The sequence below is a fragment of the Tiliqua scincoides genome, chromosome 10 (assembly GCF_035046505.1).
Source record: "Tiliqua scincoides isolate rTilSci1 chromosome 10, rTilSci1.hap2, whole genome shotgun sequence".
Classification (NCBI taxonomy): Eukaryota; Metazoa; Chordata; class Lepidosauria; order Squamata; family Scincidae; genus Tiliqua; species Tiliqua scincoides.
This window is the reverse complement of record NC_089830.1, coordinates 22,805,901-22,833,313: the sequence shown is the minus strand read 5'-3', so window position 1 is coordinate 22,833,313 and position 27,413 is coordinate 22,805,901. Positions and strand designations below refer to the sequence as shown.

General features: G+C 49.6%; 1 protein-coding gene across 1 annotated transcript; it reads left to right on the top strand.

Annotated features, from left to right (window-relative positions):
* The first annotated feature begins 473 nt into the window (after positions 1-473).
* On the top strand, positions 474-27,214 carry IGLON5 (IgLON family member 5). Its single transcript, XM_066638043.1, has 9 exons — positions 474-571; positions 926-987; positions 3,222-3,300; positions 11,631-11,863; positions 15,740-15,859; positions 19,018-19,149; positions 19,887-20,007; positions 25,910-26,064; positions 27,114-27,214. The coding sequence occupies exons 1-9, from the start codon at positions 474-476 to the stop codon at positions 27,212-27,214; spliced, it is 1,101 nt and encodes a 366-aa protein (XP_066494140.1).
* The last annotated feature ends 199 nt before the right edge of the window (positions 27,215-27,413 follow it).

The window sequence follows — 27,413 nt, the reverse complement described above, 5'->3', positions numbered from 1 at the left end:
TTGCTGACTAAGCTCTGGCCCTTAGATCTGTCTGTGGTGCTGATGCCTGTCAATCACAAGGATACCTCTAGGAGAGGGTGGCTTAGAAAGGGGTAACACACACACACAACCTCTTTCAGTGCTAGGGTTTGGAATCATTATCCCTACTGTCCCCATACATCAGTGGTTTTCAACCTTTTGTGTGCCATGACACCCCCCCCCCAAAGGTAAATAAAGGATGAGACTTGGGACCCACTGCTGATCCTGCCCCCCCAGGACCCTATCCATCCACCCCTACCCCGTTTCCCCTACCTCTTTGGTCATCACAACAACCCTGTGAGGTAGGACAACACTTGGCGCTGTGGGGCAAGACAGTGCAAAGAAGCTGTGCAAGGTTATAGCAAGAACTCCATGTTGATAAGGCAGTACCATTATTGAATTGAATCCAAGCCTTCTCTTGCAGAGGCTTTGAAAGGTTGCCGCAACCCCCCAAAATGTGGCTTCATGACCCCATTGGGGTTGCAACGTGTAGATTGAAGAACAAGGACATCTGCAAGAGGGATCTGAAGGCCTTAGGAGTGGACCTCAACAGGTGGGAAACCCTGGCCTCTGAGCGGCCCGCTTGGAGGCAGGCTGTGCAGCATGGCCTTTCCCAGTTTGAAGAGACACTTGGCCAACAGACCAACAGGCCAACAGGCAAAGAGGCAAAGAAGGAAGGCCCACAGCCAGGGAGACAGACCAGGGACAGACTGCACTTGCTCCCAGTGCGGAAGGGATTGTCACTCCCGAATCAGCCTTTTCAGCCACACTAGACGCTGTTCCAGAACCACCATTCAGAGCGCAATACCATAGTCTTTCGAGACTGAAGGTTGCCAACTACCTGATCCTTACAGCAGTCTTGTAAGGTAGGCCAAAATCATGACCACCACCACCACCCCCATTGCAGTTGTGGAGCAGAGCTTGAGAAAGAGGGGCTTCTCCCAGGCTATGCTGTGAGCCTCAACAAAGGTGAGGTTGAAACCAGGGACTTTTGGATTCCTAGTTTAGTCCCCCGAATCCCAGTGCGGCAGGGATTGTGCAGAAGGTAGATTGGGAACAACTTTTTGATCTCTGAGTGCATCTCAATAGATTGAAAAAAATATGTCTGACTCCACTCTGTTTAAACAATAGCAAGAAGAAAAAGGCTTTAAAAAAAACTGGGCAGCTGAAATGAGAAAAGCTGGGAGTGAGAATCAGGAGTAGGTTATTGTGTGCAAGGACTAGCAGCTCCGATTTATTACTGAAAACAAATTTCATCTCTGACACTCTGGCCCACATCTCTCTCCTCCTCCACACTTCCTGTTCCACTCTGTTCTTCTCATCATTTTTTACTGCAGAGAGTGAGCGGAAGAGGAGAAGCTTTAGACGGAGGAGGGCATCCTCACCAATCTGTTGCCTGAGGTGACCCTCCCAGTCAGCTTCATGGACGGGCCAGCACCGTCTCCCACAGTTGCATAGTTGAAACCTCAGGATTTACTTCCTGATTGCAAGTTTATTTTAACGAGTCAGCCAAGATTCAGGCATCGCTGTGGACCTTGAATGGAGCCAAGTGGACTGACTAGCGGTATCCCAGCAAACCGCATTCACGCAGCAGCCTTCAGTCCGATCCGGCTGATGGCCAGTCCGCTCAAGGGCTCCATTCAGTTCTGCAGACACCCCAGTCAAATCCTGTCCTCAGTGACTGTCAGCTCAGTCCCTGGTCCTCCTGACATTAGCTCACTGGCAGGGGAGTTAGTCAATTTTTGACAGGTAACTAGGATCGAGGAAGATTGGATGAGGCATCCCTGTTGATGAGCCCTTGGGCGACCAAGGTTGAGTCTGAGCATGCGCAATCCTGTGCATGTTCGGGAGAGAAGTCAAGCTTGTACTTTGAGTCATCTCCTTTTCACCAGTTTCTCTCTGAAAGCGCAGATAGGAGCTGGCAGCCAAACCTTGTCAGTGGACTGTATATTCCATCAGTGGTTCCGTCACAGACTAGCAGCTGCAACCCCTGTCTCTCTTTTCAGCTCTGGGAGCCGAGTGGAATCTAGTGAGTCAGGGCATCTTGAAGGGGCCAAGGAGGTCTAGGAGAAGGCTGTTAGCCAAGATAGCTAAATGGAACCTCCACATCCAGGCAATGTGTATCTGAATATCAGGTGATGGGGACAAACAACAGGGAGGGCTGCTTGTGAGCTTCCTGGAGCTAGTAGCTAGTGGGGGATGTAGGGTCAGGCCGCCCTGGGTTGCACCCTGAAATGTCATGTGGGTAGTGTCTGGGGTGGGCTTACCAAGATGGCAGCTGCCACCTCTTTCCATTTCTGAGGAAGCCACTTTGCCCACCTCCAAGTGGCTGCTTTTTCATGCACCCCTTTCTACCAGAAGGGGATGCCAGAATAGGGTGCATGAAGACGCAGCTGCCTGGAGCTGGATTGAGTGGCTTCTTCCTGGTCAGAAACAAGCAGTGGCAGCTTCACAATGCACCCACCGCTGCCTTCCTCTTCCTCTGGAGGCTCTGAGTGAGCAGTAGAGACATAGTGGCTGCCACCTTCACTTCTGGGGTGAACTGGAAGTGATGTCATGACATCACTTCCAGGTTCCCCCCAGGCGACTCCACTGCAGGTTCCCTGAGACACCGCTACATCAGTCCCTGGTGTCAACTGTCTGGATGCTCTTGGAAAGATAACCCAGGTGGAAGTTTGGACAGACCTAGCCAAGTTTTTGTATAATGATAGGTTTTGAACCTTCGCCTCCACCCCTACAGGAGGAAAGCATCTGTCTTTTACTCAGCACAGCATCTTTCCCAAGGTTGACTGGTTGATGTCTCCCTTGTGCCTGTCTTCAGATGGTGACCCTATCTGAGACAGGGAATCATTGTCTGATCCCTTTTGCTATGTAGACTGCTCTGGAGCTATTTTGGGGTTGAAAAGTAACCTACCAATAAGAATCCCCTGGGTTTAGATTTGCATAACTTATCATGGTGTGTCTGCTTTCAGATCACACAGCACGCCTCCTCAGCAAGCATTATTGTAGGGCCTGAAGGAGAGCCTTGCGTAAGCCCAAAGCTTGCACATTCCTACCGCGGCAGGGGTTGGTCTGGTTAAAACCTCTATTCTGAAATGGTGTGAGTTTCCTTTCTCCCCTTTGCTGGATCTCTCTGTATGTGGGACGTAATTCCCAGGCCGACTCTAATGGCATTGTCTCTCTGTGTGTCTTTTACTGCACAGGGCTGCTGGTTCGGGGTGCGGATTTTAGTCAACCAGCCGACAATTATACAGTTTTTCAGGGGGACAATGCAACACTAAGGTGAGTTTCTGCCTCCGGTTGGGAAGGCGTGTGCATTTGTGTTTCTCCCTGTTATACCTTCCCCATTGATTGATTTTTTGTTTATGTGTTATATCTCTATTCCTTCCTTTCTCTAAAGAGCTCAGGGCATCCTCTTCTATCATCACAACTTACCTGTGAAGTAAGTTAGTCCAAAACAGAGGTTGGGCCAAGGTCACCCAATGAACCTTGCAGTCCTGCAGGATTTGAATTCTGAGTCTCCCTGAACGTATGAACCCTTGAGAATATCTAACTCAGAAGGTCCTGTGGATTGAATCTGGGACCTTCTGCATGCAAAACACCCACCTATGTCCCCCTACTCTGCCCACAATCCAAAATTTGAACTGCCATACCACACTGTCTCTGAAATACATACTGTAGAGATTCAGCATATTGAGTCTCTGTCCTCCCAGCCTCTGATCAGGGAGGGACTGTCTGACTCAATAGAAAGCAGCCTCATATAATCCTGTGTGGGTCAACCTAGACACTCATCTTCCTTCTACGCAGGGCCGGCCCTATCATGAGGCCAACTGAGGCAGTTGCCTCAGGAAGTAGATTGCCAGGGGATGTCCACTCACCATCACCACTCCCTCCTGTTCCTCCCACTCTCTGGTTTGGAAAAGGAAATATGGCAGAGAGGAGAGTGGTGGGTTAGAGTGTCTCAACACACTAGTCCACAATGCTGCACTCCTCCTCCCCTTCTGTGATCTCGCTGGAACTGCAACAACCCACACTCAGGTGTGTCCTCATCTCCATTTTTATATGGGGCAAAAGAAACATGCACCAGCAAGCAGCCACTATCCCTACCTTCAAGGCTGAATATGGCCCTGGGGCAAGGTATTCAATTGCCTTCTTTTCTAAAGCACCCTCTAGTGGCAGGGTGCCTCCACTCTCTGACCCACCCGTGGGCTCTGCCAGATGCAGAAGAACAGGACCTTTCCCTGACCCCCTCCTCCCATTTTCCCCGCTGCCGCTCTCTTAACCCAGCTCAATTTTGAACCGCCGGCACACGGCTCAATAATTTAGGCCCCCGCCCATTAAAGTTTAATCGCAACATCTTGACTGTATTTAAATAAAAGATGGCCCCCAGCAAAATGTGCGGCTACCTTCTCATAACGGCATAAAAGGTGCTGCGAAGACTTATGGAACGGTTAATAACTCCGTCGAAGGTGACATAAATTACCAGGTCTCGATTTTTAATACTTTTTGCCATGTTTCCAAACGCAACCCTTCCCTGCATCTGCAGGAATCATATTCCGTCATCCCTCCATTAAGTTCTCTGTACCCTGATGGAATAATATTCCCTCTCTTTGCATGCAGGTCTTTTGTGTGAGGGGCTTCTCTGCTTAACACAGATCTCAATCCCTCTGTAGCATGTGACACACATCCTTCTCCTGTCCATGAATCCCCTCTGTTTTTCCTTCTACCATATCAACAGTATAGACCAGTGGTTCTCAAACTCTTTAGCATTTAGCAGGACCCACTTTTTAGAATGATAATCTGTAGGGACCCACCAGAAGTGATGTCATTAACCTGGCAGTGATGTCATGACCTGAAGTGAAATAATTCATATAGACTTCAAACCTAAGCCATGATTAGCCAAAGGTTCCATTACACAACATTCTCATGCTGTTACATAAGAACATAAGAACAGCCCCACTGGATCAGGCCATAGGCCCATCTAGTCCAGCTTCCTGTATCTCACAGCGGCCCACCAAATGCCCCAGGGAGCACACCAGATAACAAGAGACCTGCATCCTGATGCCTTCCCTTGCGTTGGCATTCTGACAGGATGTAGGCAACCTTCAGTCTTGAAAGACTATGGTATCATGCTCTGAATGGTGGTTCTGGAACAGCATCTAGTGTGGCTGAAAAGGCCAATTCGGGAGTGACAATCCCTTCCACACTGGGAGCAAGTGCAGTCTGTCCCTGGTCTGTCTCCCTGCCTATGGGCCTTCCTTCTTTGCCTCTTTGCCTCAGACTGTTGGCCAAGTGTCTCTTCAAACTGGGAAAGGCCATGCTGCACAGCCTGCCTCCAAGCGGGCCGCTCAGAGGCCAGGGTTTCCCACTTGTTGAGGTCCACTCCTAAGGCCTTCAAATCCCTCTTGCAGATGTCCTTGTATCACAGCGGTGTGAGCCCATTTCTAAAATCAGGAGGTTGCACATACACATCATGGCTTGTAACCCATAATGGATTTTTCCTCCAGAAACCTGTCCAATCCCCTTTTCAAGGCACCCAGGCCAGATGCCATCACCACATCCTGTGGCAAGGAGTTCCACAGACCAACCACACGCTGAGTAAAGAAATTTTTTTTTTCGTCTGTTCTAACTCTCCCAACACTCAATTTTAGTGGATGTCCCCTGGTTCTGGTGTTATGTGAGAGTGTAAAGAGCATCTCTCTATCCACTTTATCCTTCCCATGCATAATTTTGTATGTCTCAATCATGTCCCCCTTCAGGCGTCTCTTTTCTAGGCTGAAGAGGCCCAAACGCCGTAGCCTTTCCTCATAAGGAAGGTGCCCCAGCCCAATAATCATCTTAGTTGCTCTCTTTTGCACCTTTTCCATTTCCACTATGTCTTTTTTGAGATGCGGCGACCAGAACTGGACACAATACTCCAGGTGTGGCCTTACCATCAATTTGTACAATGGCATTATAATATTAGCCGTTTTGTTCTCCATACCTTTTCTAATGATCCCAAACATAGAATTCTTTTGCACAGCTCATTTCAACTTGTAAGTCAAAGCAGAACATAGGCTTGGGTCCTTCTCCAACCACACAGTCCTCCAGCCTTTCCAGCATCCCATCTTCCCACCTATTCAGGCAAAGGACCAGGCCTCTCCCCCACTGGGAGCCCACCCTGCCTATCAGCTCTGTACCCTGTTATTTTCAGCTCTGTACTTTCAATGGTGGCTGAGCTGGGTGCTATGCAGCCCACCTAAAATTGGCTCACAACTCACCTAGTGGGTCCCAACTCACAGTTTGAAAAATGCTGGTATAGACCTTATATGAAGTGTATATATGAAGTGTAGTGGTTGAGGGCATCAGCTGTGAATCAAAACAAGGATGAGGTCTCTTGTTATCTGGTGTGCTCCCTGGGTCATTTGGTGGGCCGCTGTGAGATACAGGAAGCTGGGCTAGATGGGCCTATGGCCTGATCCAGTGAGGCTGTTCTTATGTTCTTAACTACAATTCCCAGGAAGCCTTGCAGGTCTCTTGTTATCTGGTGTGCTCCCTGGGGCATTTGGTGGGCAGCTGTGAGATGCAGGAAGCTGGGCTAGATGGGCCTATGGCCTGATCCAGTGAGGCTGTTCTTATGTTCTTAACTACAATTCCCAGGAAGCCTTGCAGGTCTCTTGTTATCTGGTGTGCTCCCTGGGGCATTTGGTGGGCAGCTGTGAGATGCAGGAAGCTGGGCTAGATGGGCCTATGGCCTGATCCAGTGGGGCTGTTCTTATGTTCTCATGTTCCCTGGTTCAGAGCTTCCCGTTGCCACCTACACACCCAGTGACCTTATCCCAGGCATTTTCTCACAACCCCGGTCATCCCCATCTGCAAAATGGGGATAATAATGCTTCCTGATCTTAACAAAGTTGTTCTAAGTGCTACATGCTTGGCACTCAGGCTTGGCACTCACCCACTCAGAGGGTGGGCCCTTGGCAGGGAAGGGGTTCTCGGTGGCTGATCAGTCAGTGGCCAATGATCTTGCACCTTATTCTGGTTGGGGTCACCCTCTGGTTGGGGTTGGCTAGACCCTTCCATCCTGAAGTCTGCCATCCCTTGCGCTCCATTGGACTGAGCCAGGCCAGTTGGAGAAAGAGCTTTTGTGGCACTTGTTTGCCGTGATCCTCAGACAGCAAAATGACAGGGTGGCACTCTGATCTTCTTTGATCTTTTAACATATATCAAAGTGTCCAAAGCTTCTGGAGGGAATGCAGACAGCACCCACATAATGGCAGGGGGTACGCACCCTGCAAGGCATAAAACAGGAGCCCTCTCCCCTGTAGATCATTTCTGCCTGTACACCCAAACTCCACTCTGCACTCACGCCGGGCTGGAAACTGTGAGTCAGCATGCCAAGAGTGTGTCACTGTCATTCCTCCCCCTCCTCCTGCTCCTCCTCTTCCCTGCCAGCCCCCCACCCCAAGCAGCCTGCAGTGCGCTGGGTTCCCACCAACCTGAATCAGCAGAGAGGCTGTGACCTACTTCCCAAGATATCTCCCTCCTGCGCTCTCTCTGCAGAGTAAAAGGGGGCAGAGGATGGGGGTTAGGAGGGTGGAGAGAGGCCCTCGATTTGTTTGGGGGAAACGCAGGGTGGGAAAGCACTGACTGCACCAGTCTGAATCCTGGCTTTACTCTGAAAAAGAGGAATTCTACCAGAAAGCCACACACTCTGTCTTCTGCAGAAGGCTATCCTGGTTGGATCAGACCATAGATCTATGCAGTCCAGTGTTTTATTCTTCCCCCAGCAACTGGCTCCAAGCCCCTGGGAAGCTCCAAAGCGGGTTATGTAGGCCCCACCATGCAGGGACATTCTCAGAGACATTTGCCTCTCTCCTTGGAGGTTTTGTTTGGCTCTGGTGACAAATAGCCGCTGACACTGATCTTGCAAGCCTTTGCCTAATCCCCTTGTAATGAGCTGCTTAATGAAGTGGCTGTCACATCCCCCTTCTTGTGGCGGTGAGTCCCGCAAGGTAATTATGCACTATGCAATGGAGTACACTTCTTTCTCTCAGTCCATCAGCAGCTGCCAATCAGTGATGCCAAATTCTGTGATCGGATTGACGGATGACATCTTGAGCCTGTCCTTCCCCCAGGTGACCCGGGATTGCTGTGTACGCCTTTAAAAATACAAAGAACCTTCCTCTTCCCGGATCGCCCTCGCCTGCCCTTTTTTCCCTTTCAATCAGAGCAACCAGGATTCTAGTTCTGCCCTGCAGTAAGAGCAGGGGGGAGCAACAGGGCAGGAGAAACTGTGGCTGCCTTGTGCGGAACTTGAAAGGATGTGCACAGCAACTCAGCTTTGCAAACTGGCAGCAGGACCTCCTGAACCTTTCATTGAGAGCCAGGATGGTGTAGTGGTTCGGGAATTAGACTTAGACCTGGAAGATCCAGGTTCAAATCCCGACTCAGCAATGAAGCTTCCTGGGGGATCTTGGGCCGGTCATTCTCTCTCAGCCTTGCCTACTTTGCGGGGTTGTTGTGAGGACAAAAAGGAGAGGAGGAAGTGGAACCGTGTACACCGGCCTGAGTCCCTTGCAGGAAGGGCAGTATAAAAATGTGTGTGTGGGGGGGGGGGAATAAATAGGAGTGCATGGGAGTCTTTCCCATCAAGTGAAAGAAAGAAAAGAAAGCTTCCCAAGGAGGCTGGAACCCTAAAAGGAGAGCTAGCTATTGGGGATGTTCAACCCTTTTCCCTGCCAGCAATTTGACAGCTCCAATTACCTCCCCCCACCCCCCTTAAGATACAGAGCCATGTCATAAGAACACAGGAAGAACCCTGCTGGATCAGGCCAAAGACCCATCTAGTTCAGCTTCACAATGGCCCACCAGAGTACACAACACAACAAGACACCTGCATCCTGTTGCCTCTCCCTTGCAGCTGCCATTCTGAGGTAGCCCACTGCTAAAACCAGGAGACTGTGTATACCCATCATGGCTTGCAACCTGTGATGGGTTTGTCCTCTGTAAATCTGTCCAGTCCCCTTTTCAAGGCTTCTAGGCTGGATGCCATCACCACATCCTGTGGCAAGGAGTTCCACAGACTAATTACAGACCGAGTAAAGCGATATTTTCTTGGATCTGTTCCAACTCTCTCACCGCTCAATGTTGGTGGATGTCCCCTGGTTCTGGTGTTGCGTGTAAGGGAAAAGAACATTCCTCCATCCATCCCCTGCATAATTTTATATGCCTCAGTCATGTTCCCCAATGTCATTGCCTTGGGCACTCTTCCAAGGCATTCTGGGGCATCTGACCAGCAAACGGCTCAAGATCTGGGTCCACAATGCAGCCTGCAAAATGCAAAACAGGACCTTTCAGAAATGTCAGGGGCAGTTCTGATTGCGGGAGTGGGGAGAAGAGCCCGTGAGGTCCTCTCTGCACCTGGTCTCCGGTTATCTCTGGACCACGTCTCCAATCTGTGCCTGACAGCTGTCAGGGTCCAAGAAACAGGATTACTGGGCGCCTGGAGAGACGAACCACTCGGAATCTCCCCACCGGGGATCATCGATGAGGAGAGGGGCGGAGCCCAGAGGAACCGAAGGGGGCAGGACTAATGGCCGAGGGCCGAATGGGTCGGGGTTGTGGGGTGTGCATGTGTGCGAGGGGCAGCCCTGACTCACTGGCAGGGTCAGGGTTGCACTCGAATGTATCCATGTAGGAATTAAATCAGCAGGCTGAGTTCACAAAGTCTGGGCTATGTATTCGCTCTTCTCCCCCACCACCACCAAATACTCATTATTTTTTTGTCAATCCACCGTTTGGAAGATGTTCAAGTTTTGAGGCCTAGATAAAAAAAGAGCTGTAATAACATGGGCTTTTGGACTTCAAAGGGCTCAGTAGAGAGACAGCCAAAGGCCTTACCCAGGCAGCGAGGAGAGCCCAGGAGTTATTTCCCCCTCTCTCCCTCCCTCCCTCCCTCCCTTCTGGCTGTAATAAACTGGATTCTCCTTCCTACTTAGCCTCAGAAATGGACCCAGCATTTTGTCTGATTAGAAGCGGAGCAGTGTACCCGCCTGGCGCTCTCAAGTGTCGCTTTTGCATGTTGTGGGGCAAGCCTGGAAACCTGTGTATCCCTCCCTCTGGTATGGAATCTTCTGCCCCGTGGCATTTGCGAGGAGAGCGCAGCAAGTGGAGCGTTGCCACTGGACAACGCTCCCTTCCACCTGCCTCTGGGTCCAATTGGCTTGAAACTGTCCCCCACCTCACCCCCCCAAGCAAGTGGCAGTGACATCACTGCTCTGGGTGCCTTACTACTGCTGCTCATCCTGGTGAGTCAGAAAGCTCCGCTCTAGTGGGAGCCCAGCAAAACCGTTTCCATTACTGGGTACAAGCCATGATGTGTATGCGCAACCTTCTGATTTTAGAAATGGGTTATGTCAGAATGCCAGATGCAAGGGAGGGCACCAGGATGAGGTCTCTTCTTATCTGGTGTACTCCCTGGGGCATTTGGTGGGCCGCTGTGAGATAGAGGAAGCTGGACTAGATGGGCCTATGGCCTGATCCAGTGGAGCTGTTCTTATGTTCTTAACTACAATTCCCAGGAAGCCTTGCAGGTCTTCTTGTTATCTGGTGGGCTCCCTGGGGCATTTGGTGGGCCGCTGTGAGATACAGGAAGCTGGACTAGATGGGCCTATGGCCTGATCCAGTGGGGCTGTTCTTATGTTCTTATGTTTTGCATTTGGGCTCCATAGCACCTATGGCCAGCCCTGGCAGACTCCATGTATCCTGCTAATGTTGGTCGTTATACGTGCATCTGTCAACTCCAATCCACGATGAAGGTTCTGCATAAGAACCTTGCCAGATCAACCTGAAGGTCCAGCTCATCTGTTACCTTGCATGCCATACAGATCAATCGGATGCTACTCACCAGGAGGGTGAGAGCGTTTTCCTGTTGTTTTGTCTGCAGAATTGGATACTAGGGTATACTGAAGTATTCTGCTATTGGATATGGAAGTTCTATTCTTGGCAATCATGATTAAGAGCATAAGACCCTTGCTGAATCAATCCAAATCCTGCCCGCTACATTTCCAAGAAGCCCTCAAGTCTCTTCTACTTTTCATAGTAGAGATCTCCCCCACTCCTGCCCTGAATCTCACAACCCTAAGTCTTAAGACATAAGAAGAGCCCCATTGGATCAGACCAAAGGCTCATGTAGTCCAGCTTCCTCACAGTGGCCCATCAAATGCTGAGGGTTCAACTCATCTGATGCACACAAGACGGCAAGATACCTGCATCCGGTTGCCACTCCGTTGTACCTTGCATTCTGAAGTAGCCTGCTTCTAAAACCAGCAGTTTGCACATACCCATCACTGCTTGTAACCTGTGATGGTTTTTTCCTCCATCAATCTGTTCAATCTCCTTTTAAGCTATTTCTGCCCAATGTTGCATATACACAACAGGGATAAAATGTGTACACCGGTGGGCTGGGCAGAAATGAGTTAAAGTCAACTAGGCCAGGTGCTATCACCACATCTTGTAGCAAGGAGTTCCACAGACTAATTCCCCACTGAGTATAGAAGCATTTTTCTTTTGTCGATATCTTGGTGTCCCCTCAGTTAGGCTTCATGGATGGTTCTCCCCTTTCTTTGCAGCTGCTCCATAGACCAGCAGGTTACACGTGTGGCGTGGTTGAACCGCTCCAACATCCTGTACGCTGGCAACGACAAGTGGTCCATCGACTCGCGGGTGCAGCTGCTGACCAACAGCCCCTCTGAGTTCAGCATCATCATCACCCATGTCGACGTGTACGACGAAGGGCTCTACACCTGCTCCTTCCAGACGCAAGACATGCCCCACACCTCGCAGGTGTACCTCATTGTGCACGGTATGGGACAGGAACCCCTCTCTGGGGATGTTGGGGATTGAATTTGGGGCCTACACCATGGTTTCCTCATGAGGAAGCTGCTTGAACCACTCACTAAGGAGGCTATACTATATCTCCAAAACTAGACGTGATAGGGCAAAACGGATGCCATTTTTGGAATCGGCACCCCACATTCATATCAAACCACCATAAAGTTTGGGAAAAACTTTTCTGACCCCAATTTTGTAGTCCTGCTTGGTCAAAATTCCCTGCTACAGGCTGGGGGTTGGACTAGATGGCCTTGTGGCTCCCTTCCAACTCCATGATTCTAAAATAGGGCAAGGTATGACCATGCAAGGGGGCAGAAAAATGAGTGCTTTAAAAATACTGGGTCAAGTATACCATATTTCTAGACAGTCCTTTCATGCTATATTAACCGCACTCTCTATCTTGGGTCATTCACTGATGATGGGTGAAGTTCCACTTTGTCTAAACTCTCCCCTTCGGAGTTCACCACCATACTGCTTAACGTGGTGACGTTCCTTGGCATGGAAGAGAGTCGAGTCGAGAACTCTCCTAGAAGTGTTGGTGTTATCAATTTTGCAGCCTTTGAGCCACATGCTTGAGGCCATCTGTTAATTAGGGACTGTGTTAAGTTCAGGCTTTGTTATCCCAGGATAACTAGCTGTGTAAGCATCATCACTCCTTGGTGTTACTCCCGTGGCTCAGAGAATATCTCACGTGTCAGGCAGGCATCCAGGAGAAAGGGGATGGGTCAAAACATTCCCTTGACTCAGAGTACGACCGACTCGGAGTGCTCACCTCCAATCCAAGATGGAGGTGAGCATTCCGAGTCACCAACAAAATGTCCCCAAGATAGATTCTGAGCCAGGATATTTCTGAGCAAATGGCATTAGGGCTCGGCTCGAACTGGAGTCTAGCATTCTGAGCCATGGAGGTTTACATTCTTGAGCCTGGGAATTACGAGCTGTGGCATCATCTCGAGCCGGATACAAAGGAGGAGAGGTTGACTGTATGATCCCTCCAAAAACTGAGCCTCTGAACCTCCATGTTCAGAGGCAGTATACCTCGGAATGCAAGCTGGAGAGGGCTGTTGAGTTCCCGTCCATATTGTGAGCGTCTGAAGGCTTTTGGCTGGATGGAGGTCAGCTTCATCTTCTGGGGAGCTTCTGTGCTTTTATAATAGTAGAGCAGACAAGAGAGAGTTTCAGTAGATCCTGGTTTTTCTATCAGCATCACCACCTGCATTTTCCAAAAGATTCCTAACTATCCACAATAATGGGATTCCTGTTGTGGGTGACATCTGCCCGCCCAAGCTGGTTGGATACCAATGGCTTGTATCTGCCTTGCCCATCCCACAGGAGTGCTGCACTTTGGTCCTGGAGAAGGAATCTCTCGTCAGCTGCGAAACCCAGCAGAGACTCCCCTCCTTCTTTGCTGATTCTTTGCTGATTCCAGCCTCCTCCAGGATTTCTGCAGCATTGGCAAAAGCTACAACTGCAACACTACCCACCCCATAATTACGCACCCCCCCTTCCTTTCCCATGGTTGCTGGAGCTGGGAAGCTGGCACAATAGGAGTTGATTGGACCCGGTCCGGAACGAGCAGCCCGGGCGTCAGGAAAACAGCTGTTCCCAGCTGTGCCATCATTTGCTGTTTGCCGACGTCACCCCAACCTATCAGAGCAGACAATGGGGATCATTAGACCCCATCAGGAAAAAAGCAATTTTGGGGTTGTTTGGCTCTTCCGCTGGGGGCACAGAAAACAGTCATTGGGAATTAACCCCCAAACACACTGCCACGGGGATCTGCTGAAGAGGCAGTCAAAAAGCAGCTGCTTCTGGGGTGAGGCAACTGATTAGAGAAGGGCAAGCAAAATGGGATGGGAGGAATTGTGTGTATTGCAAAGACCCCTTTGCGGAACGAAGGTGAATTGCATCTTTGGTGACCCCATACAGAGAGTGGCACTGCAATTTTCCTTGAGGTTTCCCCTTTGATGTAGGCCCAGCTATTTTAATAACTGGCTTCCAAGACTTTTCCACTTGCAACAGGACATCCACTAAAAGTGAGTGTTGGGAGAGTTAGAACACACAAAAGAAAAGATTTATTTACCCAGCGTGTAATTAGTCTGTGAAACTCCTTGCCACAGGATGTGGTGATGGCCTCTGGTCTAGATGCCTTGAAAAGGGGATTGGACAGATTTCTGGAGGAAAAGTCCATCACAGCTTACAAGCCGTGATGGGTATGTGCTACCTCCTGATTTTAGAAGTAGGCTACCTCAGAATGCCAGATGCAAGGGAGGGCATCAGGATACGGGTCTCTTGTTGTCTTGTGTACTCCCTGAGGCATCTGGTGGGCCACTGTGAGATACAAGAAGCTGGACTAGATGGGCCCTTGGACTGATCTAGCAGGGCTCTTCTTATGTTCTTATGTTTAGGAAGGAATGGCAACTGTGCATTTTCATGGTATATATTAAAGAGGGTTCATAGACTCCTTTGGGACAAGGCTAGCCTGAGCCCCAATTATGGCAACCAGTGCTATTAAGACTTAAGCCTGTCCCAATTTGCACTGTCCTATTGTAGGTTCTGGTTCTTGGTCACTTGAGGGTGTTATGAAACACTGAAAATAGCATAAGAACATACAAAAAGCCCTGCTGGATTGCACCAAAAGTTTCAATTAATCTAATATCCAGACATCTGGGAAGCCCATCATTAAGGTATGGTGCACCTTTCCTATGAGGAAATGGGCTCTGAAGGCTATCTAGTTTAGGGGGAACAGATAAGACCATTTAGTCCATGCTCAGGGCTCACCAGGCACAAGGGTCTTTTAACAGCTGCAGGACGGGCTGAAGTTCATGGCTTCTTCCTCACTGGGAGAAGCTAGATCTTTCTGCTGCATTTCACGCAACTGCTCCTGAAGGCTCGGGACTGAAGTGGACCAAACCAAAAGTTTGGTCAGAGGTACTCTCATTGCATTTGCCACTTCCTACGTGGACAAGCTTGGCTTTTGTTGACGTTGAAGAAAGTATTGAGGTTGTAGCATTTAGGGGTGAGATCTGGTGCACATGAAATCTTGGATTCTTAATGTAGTTTGGGATGCATGAATTACTACCAATGTTCCCCTTTGAGATAAGGAGAACTCTGAATGATCTGCAAATGGGGCATCTTCAGCCTTGACAAAGGTAAGGAGATACAGTGAAAAGTCCTTGAGATCCCTTGCCTATATAAGCAAGAGTGTTTGTTTGGAAGTAAACCCCATTGCGTTCTCTTGGGTGTGATCCAAAGGAAGCATGTGTAGGATTACAACTTCTGTCTGGGTGACAACCAGCTGCAACAAGTACCAAAGGTGACCTCCCTGATACCAACCAGGTATCCTCAATCACATCAAAACAGTGGCGTCGCTGGGGGGGTGCAGGCTGTATTGGGTGATGCGCACGGGGGCATGTGTGTCTGTGACACCACTACTGGCCAAAATTTTTAAAATATTGGTATTTTTGAATAGTACCATCATGTTGCATATCATTTGATGTGTATTTTCATGCAGAATGCAATGGAACAAACCGCGCTGAAATATCACTGTTCCATCAAAAGCTATAGCCAAAAATACAGCAGGGGCAGGGCAATGGTGCGTCACTATGCCCACTGCCCAGAGCATTGCCATACCCACCACATGGGAGGAGGTCCATCATGGGGGTGGCACGCTGGCATCCTGCACCAGGTGATGCAAACCTAATGTCACCACTGCATCAAAATAGTCCCCTACAGATCAGAGGCGCTAGGCTTAGTGTTTTTTTTCTCAGAGAAGGTGGCACCCCCGACTGGTGGGAGGCCCAAACTGCCTTCCTTCTCATCACTCTGCCTTCTCCAACCTCTGCAGTCCCAGCACGGATTGTGAACATCTCCTCGGCGGTGACAGTTAACGAGGGCAACAATGTGAACCTGCTCTGTCTAGCAGTGGGGAAGCCGGAGCCGACGGTAACTTGGCGGCAGCTAAAAGGTAAGGGAGGCTGGAGGGGGGAGGAGGAGGAAGGCTGAGGATGACTTCTTTTGGTCCTTGGTTTTGACAGAGACTTTTGAGCCCCTGATTGAGTGCGTAAAGGAGAGAAAGCAGCCAGAAGGAAGCTTTTAACCAAACAGGAACGGTGTTTGCAATCAGACCAAAATTGGACTTAAAGAAATGTAACACATGTCCCGGTGGTGCCAGGGGCAGAAAGCAGCATTTTAAATAAATCCAGCATTTATGTGTGTGTTGTTTTTTTAAAAATGATGTTTCTAGTCCTCATGACAGCAAAGATAAGTTCATATAGGCCAGGGGTCGGCAACCTTAAACATCCAAAGAGCCGTTTGGACCCGTTTTCCGGAGAAAAGAAAACCTCGGGAGCCACAAAACCCTTTTGACATCTAAAATGAAGATCACACTGCATATATAGTTTTTTTTACCTTTATGATCTGCTGCAAGCTCCCCTTCCTGTGCTAACCAGACAATATACTTATTGTCAAGATAGATATATCTTGACTGAGGGCCCAATCCTATCTAACTTTCCAGCACTGATGCAGCCCAGATGTAAGGAAACAAATGTTCCCATACCTTGAGGAGGCCTCTGTGACTGACTCCCCACTACAAGATGCAGTGCATGCCCCATTAGAATGGCTGCACCGACACTGGAAAACTGGATAGGATTGGGCCCTGAGACGGCACTCTGAGGCACACACAGGGTGACCAGATGTCATAACAATAAAAGAGGACAAGTCACCCCAAAATGTAGGATATTGAAGAAAAATGTAGGACCACAAAATAAAAGCTAAAAACACTCATCTATATTGATTATATATTGATCAATATATAGATTATATATTTATTATTGTATTATTGATCTCATGTGCCTAATTTAAAATTACTTATTATTGAATTTAAAACTGTATTACATATAATTTATTAATTACAAGAGGGGATGCGTTGCCTGCTCACAGGGAAAAGCAGGACATTTAAGTTCTTTTCCAGGACATGGGGCTAAAAATAGGACATGTCCTGGAAAAAGAGGACCTCTGGTCACCCTGGGCACACACTGGGAAGGTGCATGCTAAGACGGCACCCTTGAATTTAGCACTCTTCATTTTTCCCAGGTCAACCCCCATCTTTCTTGCTCCTGAAAGAGCACCCCTTTCTAAGGCTCCCACAGCCCCATCTCTGCCCTCCTGCTCCCCATGGCACCCCAGAAAAGCAAGGTAAAGATGGAGTTACACAGGCAGCCCTTCCACAGCCTCCCTCTTCCCCACCCACCCACCCTTGCAAAGTCAACACTCCCCCCTCTCCCACTGCTCTGCTTCACTTATTGCCCTACAAGACAAAAGTGAGGTCATCCCCATTGCCTCACTCTGCCAAGCCCCACCCCACAGCTGTGTGCACAGGAGATGCCCACAAGGGGACTGCAGGCACCTTCTGCCCTCTCCTGGGAGCTGCCCCTGCCTCCCCCCACCCAGGCAGCCCTGCCTGGGCTCCCCCTCCTGCCTCTGCGCCCCCCACCGACCCCCCCACTGGAAGCCCACCCACCTGGCGCCCCCACCCCTTGCCAGCCACACTCAGGGTGGCAGGAAGCCAGGAGGGGAGCCTGGCTGCTGTCAGCCACACTCACCATATACACGACACACAGCGCATTACGGGAGCAGGCGAAGCCCCAGCACACCATCTTCCCAGGCAGGAGTGGCCAAGCCTCCCTTTCACTTCCCCGCAGCACAAAACAATCTCCCCCTCCGCCCAAGGGGAAAGCAGCAGCCGCCCATCCTGCCCCTTTAAATCCCAGCCTGCAAGAGCCAGAGCAGATGGCTGAAAGAGCAGCATGCGGCTCTAAAAACACAGGTTGCCGATCCCAGATATAGGCAATGCCTAATCAGATTCCAGAAGCTGATGAAGGTGAGAGCAGAACTGAGCAGGTTTTGCAGCAGCACACGGTGAGGACTAACAGAAGGGAGGGCTTAATTTGTATAATGCAGTGTTTCTCAAACTGTGGGTTAGGAGCCAATCTCAGGTGGGTCCCCATTCATTTCAATATTTTATTTTTAATCTATTATCTAGCATCTATTAGACTTGATGCTACCCTGGTATGTGACTGCATTTGGGGAAATGTGACAGACCTGTACTTTGAACAAGCTACTATGTATATTAGCTTATAGTCAATGGGACTTACTGCTGGGTAAGTGTGGGTAGGATTGTTCAAAATTTTCCTGCTTGATGATGCCACTTCCAGTCATGACATCTCTTCCGGTGGGTCCTGACAGATTCTCATTCTAAAAAGTGGGTCCCGGTGCTAAGTGTGTGAGAACCACTGGTGTAATGTATTCAGTTCCCAGACTGCAGCTTTCTTTGGTGCAGATTCCTGCTTTTTTTGTGTAAGGTTCTGCTCAGGACAGAACAAAGCAGAGCGAGAGCAATTAATTCTTAGTTGGGAAACCACTAAGAGATTGAATCAGAAATGATTTCTCCTATCTCCGACCAAGGGCTGAAGGCAGGGGGCTGATTAATTATCAATGCCCATTATATATATTATTGAGCTATTTCCGGCAGCATTTAAAATTGGCCTGGAAAAAAGCACCTCTACGATCCCCCACTCCAGTAGCCAATTGCCTTTGTACTGCAATGCTAGCTAGCTCCGCTCATTCTCTCTCCTCTTCTTTTCCTTGGCTGTTGCTATTCCTCGTGCTTTCTAACTCGGTCGAGCTTCATGGCCCAAAGTGCTTTTCAACCTTCAGCAACATTTATCTGTCCACGGAGGCCAATCATTAATATGCCCATTTTATAGATGGAGGCACTGAGGAAGATCGCTTTCTGTCCTGTTCTTTCCAGTGTCAAGGAAGCAGAAAGAACAGGACGTTTTCCCAACCCCCTGAAGGTTGCCACCCATGTTCCTTGTTTGGGTTATGTTAGCCTGATGATATACAGAGCACCTTTAACCCTTTGGCCTCCCCCTAGTCCCCCCCCCCCCACAAGTCTAAGTCAGTGCTTGCAGCCCGGAGGCGAGGCACCCCGCGTCCAGGAGGCATTGATAACTGTTGTGTTGTTGTATGTGTTTTTCTTGTGTGTAAGTCTGTGTTTGTGTCTGTCTCCCTACTGCTGGCCCTGACCCCCTCCCCACCACCCCCTTGCTCCCTCCCCCACAGACGGATTCACCAGTGAAGGGGAGTACCTGGAGATCACAGAGATCAACCGGCAGCAGGCCGGGGAGTATGAATGCATCACGGCAAATGGGGTCTTAGCCTCCGACAGCAAGCGGGTCCTGATCACCGTCAATTGTGAGTGCCACTGCTGCTGCTTTCTCTGTTTCACCACCTACCAGGAGTGGGGGCTTTAGTGTCTGTAGGGGGCTTAAGAACCAAAGAAGCCCCAAGGGACCACCAAATCACTTTCACCTTTTTTTATACCGCCTTTCCTCCAAGGAGCTCAGGGTGGTGTACGTGGTTCTTTTCTGTCCTCACAGCAACCCTGTGAGGTAGGCAAGACTGAGTGATAGTGACTGGCCCAAGGTCACTCAAGAAACTTCATGACTGAGTGGGGATTTGAGCCTGGCTCTTCCAGGTCTAACTCCCAAAGCACTACACCATCCTGTCTCAAATCCATCATCCCATTTCCCATAGAAGCTAGTAAGAGGACCTAACTCCCTCCCTACCATCTACTTCTACTCTGTGACTCTTTCCTTCTGGCTGAGTTAAGCAAGACCTTGGGGATCCCCATCTGGATCATCCCCCCACCCACTTTCTTTATTCCTGAAAGAACATTGAAGAGCTTGTGGCCAGTTCAGTTAATAGCCCGATCCTATACAATCCTTCTCAAAGCCCTACCGAGTTCAATGGGATTTACTCTCAGATCAATGTGAATAAGATTTTAGCTGTCATATCTCGGGGGCCACACTGGAGAAGGCCCAGCAAGCCAAAAAGCCCTCAGAGGTGGGACAGGGACCTTGCGAGGTAGAGGTTCTAGATTCAGCTCATGAAAACCCTTCTCTCTTCAATGGTGGGTTCTCTCTTCCCAGACCCTCCAACCATCACAGACGTCAAGGATTCACGCACCGCACTCGGGAAGACAGCCCTGCTACGCTGTGAGGCCATGGCTGTGCCACCCGCTGAATTCCAGTGGTTCAAAGACGACAAACAGTAAGTGGTTCTGGTCTCCTCTCGGCCATCCCAGAGGATCAGTCAGAGACACCTCCACCCACCACTTCATTCCACTACAGTTCCTGGGATTCTCTGTAGAAGTGGTGCCCACAGCACTTTAACTGGACTGAAACCAATGTATATACATAGCAGAGATCACTGCGATACTGACCCCCGAGCTGCTGGGACCAGGAACACAGAATGCCCCCTTCCGTTTTTCCCAGGGCCTTCAGTGTGCCAGGGAGGGTGTGCAACCTGCTCCAGCCCTCTGCATGCTTTCTAAAACCTCTGGAAGTTTTTAAATTGTCAGTTCCAGTTTTCAGACAGTTTTCGGCTGTGCCTGCCCGCCTCGGCCCTCCAGAGGCCTCCAGAAGGCCTTTAAACCCACTTCTGGTTTTCATCTGAGAACTGGAAGTGATGTTTTAGGCTCTCCAAAGGCTTCCAGTTGGGGACAAAGAAGGTGGCAAGAGGGGGGTAGGTGTACTACTCCCACAAGTGTGATGCCAGGGGTATTTGCCCCCTTGACCTCCCATAGGAATGCCAGTGGCAGAGATGCAAGAGCCAGGTGATGGTTTTCTTACCCTGCATACCACGTTTCTGTTCTAAGGCCTCCTTGTTCTTCACCCTCCTTCCCCTGCCAGTATTTAACGGAAGAAATCCCCAGGGGGGACCGTCCCGCTAGAACTTTGTCGCGTGTCTCATTAGTCAAACAACGTCACGTGCCTCCCCTGTGCAAATCCCGACCTTATTAAATAAATTTGCAGCATGTAGTCGTGATGGCTTAACGCAGATTAATTTGTGACCCGCCTTGCTGAACGCAGCCCATCCGTCATGTATGGCAAAGCACCCCCCTCCCCAGGGACTTGGTAAACCTCCTTTTTTTGCTGACTGCAGAAATAGAGGGCGCCTTGTCAACCTCTCAGCAGACCACAATGCATGACTGGGGGGCTGCGTTGAGCTTGTGGCAGGGGAGGGGTTCAGTCACAAGTTAGGCATTCCTGTAATCTTTATGAAGCACTTTTTGCTTAGCCTTCCCAGCTCAGCCTTCATGTAAATGATCTCCATTTCTCTTGCAACAGCCCTGTGAGGTAGGAATGCATTTCTCACCCCCATAGGAAGCTGCGCTCATTTAGTCAGCCCATTCAAGTCAGCTTGGTCAGTGTCTCGCCAAGGTTGTGGGCAGGCATCATTTCACCCTTGTTCTTGGAGGTACCCCCAACTTGAACCGAGGACATTTTGCAAGCAAAAGCAGGCCCCTTTCCACTGAGCTTCAGCCCAACATTTTCCTGGGTGGCACAGGGCTGACGTGTCAAAAGGTGGTCACCTTAGGCACCCTAAGTAGTGGGCACCCTCTGCCTGCACGTCTCCATCACCCCTCCTCAGATTCAGAAAAAGGAGATGGGAATGGAACAGAAGAGGAAGAGTGGAAGAGAGAAGACAAGCACCACTGCCGCTCTAGCCCACTTTTCTTGTTTCCTCTCCCCCACACTTCCTGTCTGTTCCCTTCTTCCTTTTTTGAATCCAAGAAAGGGGAAGAGCAGCGGAGACTGGCTTCCTACTATATGTGGCTTTTGGCATGCTGTCTCTGGTGCCAGGAGGTCTTGAACTGGCCCTGGTATAGAATATGGATGGTGGGAGTTGAGAGGATTTCTGAGGTTTCCCACTAAGGCTGCAATCCTATCCACACTTTCCTGGGAGTAAGCCCCATTGACTATAATGGGACTTACTTCTGAGTAGATATGCATAGGATTGGGCTGTCAGCTATTAGTCATGATGGTGACCAGATTTAGAACAAGCACCTTTCAGGCAAGAATCTTTTTCTGTCCTTCCTGGAGCTGCGGCCCTGGATTGAACCTATAACCATCTGCCTATGAGAGGGGCACCCCACACTGTTCATTTTTTGTGATTAATTCTCAGGGAACTCTGAGTTGTAACATGATACCAGCACTACTCCCCAAAGATGGATGGAGTGGGATGGATAGGCTGGATAGGGGAATGTTATTTTCTCTCCCACGCTACACCTGAACCAGGGGACATCCATTAAAATGGAGTGTCGGGAGAGTTAGAATAACGGGACATATTTCTTTATCCAGCAAGTCATTAATCTGTGGAACCCTTGCCACAGGATGTGGTGATGGCGTCTGGCCGAGATGTCTTGAAAAGGGGATTGAACAGATTTCTAGGTCCATCACAGGTTACAAGCCATGATGGGTATGTGCTACCTCCAGGTTTTAAAGGTAGCCTATCTCTGAATACCAAGTGCAAGGGAGTTGGCCACAGGATGCAGGGACCTTGTTGTCTTGAGTGCTCCCTGAGGCACCTGCTGGGTCATGGTGAGATACAAGAAGCTGGACTAGATGGGCCATGGCCTGATCCAGTGGGGCTGTTCTTATGTTCTTAAACTACAATTCCCAGGAGGCCTTGCAGGTCTTCTTGTTATCTGGTGTGCTCCCTGGGGCATTTGGTGGGCCGCTGTGAGATACAGGAAGCTGGACTAGATGGACCTTTGGCCGGATCCAGCTGGGCTGTTCTTATGTTCTTATCAGATGCAGAGGTTCACAATTTCTGCAGTCTAGTGTTGGCCTTGATTTGCCTGCTGGGCAGGAAGGAGTCAATCTGAAGTGCAGAACCCAAATATCAAGAGCAAAGGGGATCTGGTGGGGGGGGGATCAGAGAGATTTTCCTGGTTTTAGCAACCTCCAGCACTGACTGAGCAGCTTGAGGCCTCTTCATGGGACCCCCAGTTCTGGCTTTGCAGAGACTGTCTGGCACCTGACAAGCTGATTTGCAGTTATCTCCGCCGTGGCCTCCCGCTTGTTTCTCTGTAATGTTCCCCACGTTAGGCTGGCGATAAAAGTTCATGGTTCAAACCTTGTGCGTCTCCGGGGGGTTGTTTGCGGTTAGAACTGCATCGCAGAGAGAAAACTGCTCCTCTTTATCTTATTTTATTAGGAAACAGCGACAGAGCCATAGGTGAGCAGAGAGCATCGAAAGCGGAAAGGGGGGGAGACACCCAGGAAGGAGCGCCAGGATATCGCACAGGACATTAAAGCCCGAGATTCGATAGATGTCAGTAAAAAGCAGTGTGCAAAGGAGTTAATGCAATCCAATCCCTAGAAGCCATAAAGTTGGATTTGATTAAGCAAGTGAGACTTAATTTGAGATGGGGCTGAGGGCCAAGTGGCATGCAGGAGAATGGGTAGAGCTGTAACGCGCTTACCCAGCTGAAAGAAAGAGCTCAGTGGCGGTGAGCGTGCCTTGAATGCGGGAAAGTCCCAGGTTCGGTTCTGGAGATCTCCAGTACCTCTGGGGAAAAAGCACTCTGCAAAAGTTGCCACCAGCCAGTGTGGGCAAGACTAAACCAGTTTCTGACTCACAGCCCAATCCTTCTGCATTTACACGGGAACAGAGGGTGTTGCAAGTGTGCACATTGTGACACCCAGAGAGTAAGCAGTACAAGTAGGAAGGCCTTGCTGTCCTGCCGGCGCTGGATCCAGAAAGAGCACATGATGGAGCAGATGTGCTGCCACCAGGCAGCGCAGGGGTAGGGGAAGGGCAGGGAGGGTGTAATGGGGCAGGAGGAGGGCAGGGATTTTTGGCATTCCAAATGGGCACTGAGCTACATAAAAATGGGGGGGGGAACAGCCCCAGGCTGCTCAGGGGCTTACAGAGGCCAAGGGAGACAGGAGAATGGGATAACTGAAGAGTTGGGGGCCCAGCAAAAGCTGGAAGGTCTTAAGGAAATAGCAGGTTTAAGGGCAAGGCTTAACTGATGCCAGGGGAGCTCTCTTCACCCTATCTAGCAATGGCAGGGATCCAACCTTGGACTCCCTGCAAGTTAAGGGGATGTTCCACCTACTGTCCTGTGTCCCCTTCATGCTGAGCTGAGAATCAGGGTAGGCTTTGGGTCTCCTCCTTGACCCACCAGCTTGCTGCTAGTTTACAGGCACCTGAAAAGGTCGTAGCAAGCCGAAACTGACCAGGGAAGTCTCAATGGTGTAACTGATTGGAGTGCCACCAACAGTTTTTTTACAGTGGCCTGTGAGGCACTGAAGAAACCTGCTGTATTTGCTGCCTGTCCAGGGGCCTGGAAGCAAAGGAGACTGTCACCCTTTCTGCCAGTTGGCAGAGGGACCACGATTACCTTGGATGGCCATGAGTTTGTGTTGGCTGGTTGGTTAATCCAGGCTGGGTCAGTCCATATGGCTAAAGCAGCCATTTTCAACCTTTCTCATCTCATGGCACACTGAGAAGACTCTAAAATGGTTATTTTAAACAATTCACAATTTAAACAGTTGCTATTTTAAACAAAGAACACACCATCAGTTTTTTTGACAACTGACAAGGCACACCGTGCCACTGGCGGGGGGTTCAAATCCCCGATAGCCCTACTAATAAATGACCTTTCCCAAAATGTCCGGCGCACACCTGTGGACCATTTGTGGCACACCAGTGTGCTCACTGTACCCCAGTTGAAAATCACTGATGTATAGTGTGAGGAGGGAACATTGATGTGCCTTTTGGCCTGATAGGGGAGGGCGGTGTGAGAAAGGCGGTGTTTGTTGTCACATTTAATAGTGATGAAGTGCTCCTCTTAAGAGTGGTACACAAACACACGCACAGATTCTGCTGCTTAAGAGGGAGGGAAGCACCTGAGATGGGATCCTGGATCTGCGGCCACCATGGGGATTGAGCTCCAGCCGGAAGATGGATCGCCTGTCTGACAGGCCTGAACAGAGATAAACAGCCATAGGGGCTGCGGAAAGATGGCACTGGGGAGGTGTGGAAACTGGCAGGGAGGCTTTTGACTGTGTCAGCAGATTCAGCTTCTCACGCTGCCCACTTCTGTTGATTTCTAGGGATGCTTTTCAAATTCTCTCTATCCTAAGTTCTCGGTGGATTTGGGGGAGTTTGGCGTGCCAGAACTTGTCTCCTGGAACGGCGCAGATGCATAAGCAACCCAGTCTCCGTCCACCTGTTGTTTTTTTTTAATTTCCTGACTTTGCTGACACAGCTCTTGCATGCTCGGTTCGTGGCCGTCTTCGGTGTTCACCTCGGCTTTTCTTGCGAGTTACTGATGTGCTTCAGAGGATATGCACCTTAATGAAACCACAATACCAAAAAAAAAAAAAGCCAAGCAAAAAAGCAATCAGGATTTCTTTTCTTGCACCGTGATTTCATCAATGTGCCTATGTGCCGGCGTGCATGAGTGACTTCTAAGAAAAAGAATGGCAGGCAGGAAACAGTGGCAGACATGCTCCTTCACCAGCAGGGATGTTCCTTATGTTTGCTTCTGAAATGGATTGTAGAAATTAGCAAGCCTCCTTAGGAAGCAAATTCCACAGGTGGGGGCATCATCCCAAAGGCCCTATTCACGACCCCTTCCCATGAAACTGTAAAGTAGATGGGGTGGCGAGAAGCCGTCCCCCCACTGTCTCCCCAAAAGAGAATAGTGAAAGAAAAATGTGTTATGCTCATGAGGAATGGGTATCCATGCGCAAATTGAGTTGGAAAAAAGATCCTGTAAGGAAGGAGGAAGATGTGTAGAAATTTATCTTCTTCAAAAATGAGGAAAAACAATTGAGGAGGTTGAGGGTGAATGAGTGGCGATGCGCAAAGAAAGCGGGGACATCATGAGATATTCCTGCCTTCTTATGCACCCCCAGTATCTGAGGGTCTAGTATTCACAGATTTGACTCACCACAGATGCTGTGGATATGGGGGGGCGGAGCCACTTCTGGTGTGCTCGTCAAACCGAAAAGTGGTTTGAGTATCCACGGATTCAGGTTTCCACAAGGAATCAAAAGTATGGACAATATGCAGTTTTTGACCTTGTCAACTTTGGAGCATGATGCTTTAACAGTGCACAATTCTGTGGTCTCCTCCCCCTCCCTCTTCCTAGCAGACTCATCGGCGGCACAGACGGGCTACAGATTCAGAACGAGCGCACACGTTCCATGCTCCTCTTTACAAATGTGACTGCTCGGCATTATGGGAACTACACCTGCTTGGCTTCCAACAACTTGGGCTCCTTCAACGTCAGCTTGAGGCTTATCAGTGAGTCTCCGCGTACCCCTCAGCAACTACTGTGTCGTCACCTTAGCCCCAGGCCTGCCTTGTCACCATCTACAGCTAGGTTTGCAAAACCAGAGCTGCTTGGATCCTGGAAGGGCAAAACCACTGCAGGAGCATATAAGGCTGCCATACCCAAGTCAGACCACTGGTTTATCTGGGACAGCGTTGACAGCACTGGGTGGCAGCCACTCTCCAGGTTTTCACCAGGTTTCACCTGGTTTTGACCAGGGCTTGAACTTGGGATGCAAGGGAGGACACCAGCATGCAGGTCTCTTGTTGTCTTCTGTGCCCCCTGAGGGCTACTGTGAGACACAGGAAGCTGGACTAGATGGGCCTCTGGCTTGATCAAATGGGGCTCTTCTTAGGTTCTTATGACCTTCTGCATATGAAGTGGAGGGTGCGCAATCCGGGTCGGAACCACAGTGGAGGCAACACTCTATGCCAGGGTTGTCCAAACTTTTTGGCAGGAGGGCCACATCATTTCTCTGACACTGTGTCAGGGTCCGGGGGGAAAAGAATTAATTTACTTTTCAAATTTGAATGAATTTACATAAATGAATATATTAGCGATGGAACTTATTGCAATAGCTCAAGACCTATAAAAGCCCCTTCACAAAGCAAAGCCGGCCTTTCCTTCACTGCCGCTGCTGCATCACAGACGTAAAACAGCAAGCAGTGGAGGGAACCTTGGTCCCACAGCTCACGTGAGAGGTCAAACAGTCACAATCATGCAGAGAGCGGTTGTGTTGGGCCAGAATGGGCTCCAGTAAGTCTCCAGAGGGCCAGAGGCTCATTGGAGACTAGGGCCTCCCCGAGGTCGTATTGGGAGTCCTTGAGGGCCGTAAGTGGCCCCCGGACCGGGGTTTGGGCACCCCTGCTCTATGCTAACTGAAAAGTGCAAGATGTATTTTTGGAATAATGTGGTTTGGTACACCAGCTTGGTACACTTTATGAACCTTCTTCATGAAACTGACAAATAAAAAAAAAACAGAATTTTTTTTTGTCTCCCCTCCTCCCCATTCTTTTCTCAGGACCAGGTTCTCTGGAAAATATGGCTGCAGCCAGCATGGAATCGCCACTCCTCTTGGGCCTGCTTTCATCCACCTTTGTGACTCTGTTGTTTAAGATTTAGGGCAGCTGGGAAATGCCGACGTAGAACAATGAAAGGAAACAGGTGAACAAGAGAGAATCGAAGGTGGAGAGAGGGTGAGGCATCTCTACTTTTTTGGGAAAAGCTGGAGAGAGAGATAGAGAGAGAGAAATGAAATTGATCAAGAACCCCATCACTGTGAGGGATAGAAGAAAAAAAAACAAAACAACAAAAAAAATAT